At 45.2% G+C, this 5000-nt stretch overlaps 1 protein-coding gene across 1 annotated transcript in view; it reads right to left on the bottom strand.

The window, feature by feature from the left end:
- adgrl1a (adhesion G protein-coupled receptor L1a) overlaps positions 1-5000 on the bottom strand; it is a 194276-nt gene that overhangs the window by 76770 nt on the left and 112506 nt on the right. Inside the window, exon 3 of the mRNA XM_080776013.1 lies at positions 4761-4974. Within this exon, the coding sequence (XP_080632139.1) occupies positions 4761-4974 (214 nt within the window). The remainder of the gene's footprint in view (positions 1-4760; positions 4975-5000) is intronic.

Raw genomic sequence — 5000 nt, 5'->3', positions numbered from 1 at the left:
TTCGATCACGGCGCCGGAGCATGCCTCCTCGCGCAGCTGTATTCCCTCAAGCCTAATTTATGCCCCGCCGCACGAAGGTGTTGCGCACAGAGAACGGCCGAGAAACAGCAGATCTCCCAGCTCACAACGGTCACATCCGCGACGTGATCTGGCTCCAAAACTATGGAATGCACTTCCCATTGCAATCAGAACTACAGATTCACTCCCACTAGCATTTAATGTAAACATAGCACTATAGTATATATGTGCATAGTTTCATTGCTTACTTACTTCAGCTTCAGCTTACGTATGATTCATGATAACTACTTTGTATGTATGTATTGCCATGCTTTTTGTTCTTGCTTAATGTAAATCGCTCTGGATTAAGAGCGTCTGCTAAATGCCTAAATTGTGGAAGTGGAAAAATATATACTTCTCCCACCAATGTAAAACAACACACACAAAAACAGCGGCAAGACAGAGAGTGAAGGCTAAATAAAAAATAAAAACATTTAAACCTTCAAGCTACGAAAGACAAAAAGAACGGTCGGGGGAAGATAGTAATTTCACACTAGACTAGATCATGTGACAGCTGCACCCGAGGGGGGGGAGGGGGCACTGAGAGAGAGAGAGAGAGAGAGAGAGAGACAGAGAGAGAGAGCTGGATGGGAAGGTTAAAGCGAGAGTCAGTGAGAGAGAGAGAGAGAGAGAGAGAGAGAGAGAGAGAGAGAGAGAGAGACAGAGAGACAGAGAGAGGAGGGCGAGTGACGTAAGACTCTTTCCTCTCCTGGGGGATTGTGAGTGTGAGCAATTAGAGGTGAAAAAAGAAGAGAGATAGAAAGGAGAGCTAAAGCAAATATTTCACTCTGCATTCAGATGCACACAACGAACGAACACATCTAAACCATTCAGATGCACACAACGAACGAACACATCTAAACCATTCAGATGCACACAACGAACGAACACATCTAAACCATTCAGATGCACACAACGAACGAACACATCTAAACCATTCAGATGCACACAACGAACGAATACATCTAAACCATTCAGATGCACACAACGAACGAACACATCTAAACCATTCAGATGCACACAACGAACGAACACATCTAAACCATTCAGATGCACACAACGAACGAACACATCTAAACCATTCAGATGCACACAACGAACGAACACATCTAAACCATTCAGATGCACACAACCAACGAACACATCTAAACCATTCAGATGCAGACAACGAACGAACACATCTAAACCATTCAGATGCACACAACGAACGAACACATCTAAACCATTCAGATGCACACAACCAACGAACACATCTAAACCATTCAGATGCACACAACGAACGAACACATCTAAACCATTCAGATGCACACAACCAACGAACACATCTAAACCATTCAGATGCACACAACGAACGAACACATCTAAACCATTCAGATGCACACAACCAACGAACACATCTAAACCATTCAAATGCACACAACGAACGAACACATCTAAACCATTCAGATGCACACAATCAACGAACACATCTAAACCATTCAGATTTCAGTATTCACGTGTTACAGTCCCAGGTTTTCACACGTTTTCAAATGTATAAAAATCCTTTGAAAATAGCAGATTTGAAAATAGCAGATCTACAAGCTTGTAGATCGGCGTAGATTTCAAATGGCCGAAACTGAAACGTGTCCACACTTTTCCTGGGCTGTGCTCCAGTTCCTGTTGATTTAATTGGATATAATTGGTCATCTGACCAGTTTCATTGGCTTTCATTGGATCAAATCGACAGGAACTGGAGCACACACAGCCCAGGAAAAGTGTGGATAGGGCTGAAGTGTTTAATGTAAGATATGTTTTGTAATGATAATCAAAATATATAAAGTAACTAGTAACTAAAGTTTTCAAATAATTGCAGTGGAGTAAAAGTACAATATTTGCCTCTGAGATGTAGTGGAGTAGACTGGTAAAAGTACAGAAAATTGGAGATACGCCAGTAAAGTGAAATCACACCTGTGTGAACTGAGAGGTGCAACTATACATACTGTACTGTAGCACACGTACTACTAAATGGATGTACTGTACTAACATTGCTGCTGCAGTGTGCAATGGGTGTGTGTGTGTGCCCGCCCAACAGTGCCACCCCAGGTGACACAGCGCTACTGCAACTGTCCATGCTGAAATGGACATCCAGTACAGACAGACAGACAGACATAGCTGTGTGTTGGAGTTAGGCACCGCTCAAAAATACCTAGAAATTCTAGTACAGTACCTGAGCACAAGCTCACACAGCCGTATTCACTCGTCTATCCAACTTTTAGCATTTCTCTCTCTCTCCATATCTCACTGTCGGTGCCGCACTCGTTCTATCATCCCATCATCCCTCCCACCATTACCACCACCTCCTCATCACATCCATCCTCTCTCTCTCTGCTTCCCCCCCCCCTCTCTCTCTGCTCCCCCCCTCTCTCTCTCTGCTTCCCCCCCTCTCTCTCTCTCTCTCTGCTCCCCCTATCTCTCTTTCTCTCTCTGTTTCCCCCCCCTCTCTCTCTTTCTCTCTGCTTCCCCGCTCTCTCTCTCTGCTTCCCCTCTCTCTGTTTCTGTCTCTCTCCCTCTCTCTCTCTCCCCCCCATGCTAGCAAACTGTGCCTCCATTACATGCGTGATGGATAGCTGGGAGAGAGCTACCATTGATCTGGGCTCAGAGGTAGCAGCTGCAGGGAGGCGCGCGCGCACACACACACACACACACACACACACACACACACACACACACACACACACACACACACACACACACACACACACACACACACACACACACACACACACACACACACACACACACACACACACACACACACACACACACACACACACACACACACACACACACACACACACACACACACACACACACACACACACACACACACCTGAAGGTGATTTGAACAAAGACCACTCAGCCATACATTATCCCGCTAATTACATGGCCACTTGATACATAAATTAATAAATTGACCCAAAACACAACAAAACGAGATATTTCCTTGTCTGCGGTAATGAAAGTACTCCATAAGTGTCGCGCGGGCCGGCGTCTGCGCAGCTGCAGCACAGTCGGAAAACAAGGAATTGAGTTGATCAAATAGAATCCATTTTCGGTATACTGCTTTGTAACATGTGTTTACATGAGCTGTCATGTTGGAAACAGCAGTAAATCAAGCGCCCGCAGCCAGGTGCTCCGAGGGTTTGATTAGGCAGCGGTCTGTTATAGAGCGGAGTGGTCGGTTATCAAGAAATAAAAAATTATACAGAATGTATAAAACTCTTTTGAAAATAGCAGATCTACAAACTCACAAGTGAGCTTGTTACAGCAGGGGACCACCACGGGACCACCTGGCCGTGCATAAAAAAACAGAAAGAAAAACGTTTTTAGAAACTGCAGGATTTCTACTGTATTCCTGAAAGGTTGCAATGCGAAAATGGAAGTAAAAAAAAAAAACGGCTAATAAAAGAAGGAGGGTTTTTATTTGCTAATTTCACCCCCGGTAATTAATAGGGGGACGGCTTTTTATTGAAGGAAGGAATGTATTTGAGGATTTACGGTAGTTACTTTACAGTTTACACCACTGCATTGCGTGCACTTAAAAACACATGCACAGACCAACACTATAGCACACATAGAGCCCATATAGGGGCGGCAGAGGCTCATGGGAACCGTGAGGTCCCAGAGTCAGTGTCGAAGTGTCCTTGAGCAAGACTCTGAACCCCTAATCGCTCCCGATGTGCAGGTTGGTGCCTCGCATGGTTTGCTCCACCAACGGTGTATACGAATGGGTGAATGTAATGCACAATCTATGTGAAGCACCTTGGATAAAAACGCTATATAGTATTGGCTTGTAGCCATCATGAAGCCCGTCTAAGCCACGCTGCCTGTTGAAGTGTCCTCCTGTGAACATGTTGAACCTCATACTTGTCACTACAGTCTAGGTGAAAGCGGTGTCTAAATGCCAAACGCGTCGCACGCAGAAGCTAACATACAACACCTTCATTCTGTGCCACTTTGCATCGCTGCACACGGCCACACGCTACCGCATGGGTTAGTCCTCCTGCTCTGCACGCACGCACGCGTGGAAGCAAGAATATGCCCGGAGGAAAGTACATTCCTGTCAGTTAATGTATTTGTAGTTAACTTTGTGTTTATTGGTTTATTAGTTTTAGTTGTGTTTTAACTTATTTTTTCAGGCCTTTTTTAACTTATAGCTATTGTCCATACACACCCCATGAAGCCTTTCCATACACACCCCATGAAGCCTTTCCATACACACCCCATGAAGCCTTTCCATACACACCCCATGAAGCCTTTCCATACACACCCCATGAAGCCTTGGATTCATGGACATCTAGTTTTTGTTTGTATCACATTATTGGCTTAGGAATGTGACAAAAACAACAACATGTCCATGAATTCAAGGATGTGTAATTGAATTGAACACTATTTGATTCCACATAGATCTGGCATCCACGCAAGACCGGAATGGTAGATAGATAGATAGACAGTCGGCCTACTGTACCTCTGTGACATGATCTTAAAGCATAAAGAATGGTAGATACATAGATAGACAGTGGGCCTACTGTACCTCTGGGACATGATCTAAAGCATAAAGAATGGTAGATACATAGATAGACAGTGGGCCTACTGTACCTCTGGGACATGATCTAAAGCATAAAGAATGGTAGATACATAGATAGACAGTGGGCCTACTGTACCTCTGGGACATGATCTTGAAGGCGTCAGGCAGGTAACACTGAACGTTCTCCATCTGGAAGGGGTCGGCGTCGCAGATCTTGTCGTCTGTGCGTCCGTAGTTGGCCGTCTCGATCATGATGACGTCACTCCCGGGGCAGCGCAGCTCGATGGGGTAGCCCTCACACGCCAGCTCCCTCCGCATCAGACCGAAGGGCATGGCCGAGCGGCTCAGGGCTATGGAGAGAGAGAGAGAGACTTTG

Source organism: Protomyctophum bolini (genome assembly GCF_963924005.1).
Source record: "Protomyctophum bolini genome assembly, chromosome: 11".
In the NCBI taxonomy this organism is placed as follows: domain Eukaryota; kingdom Metazoa; phylum Chordata; class Actinopteri; order Myctophiformes; family Myctophidae; genus Protomyctophum; species Protomyctophum bolini.
Note: the sequence above shows the minus strand (reverse complement) of the source record. Positions and strands in the feature narration are given on the sequence as shown.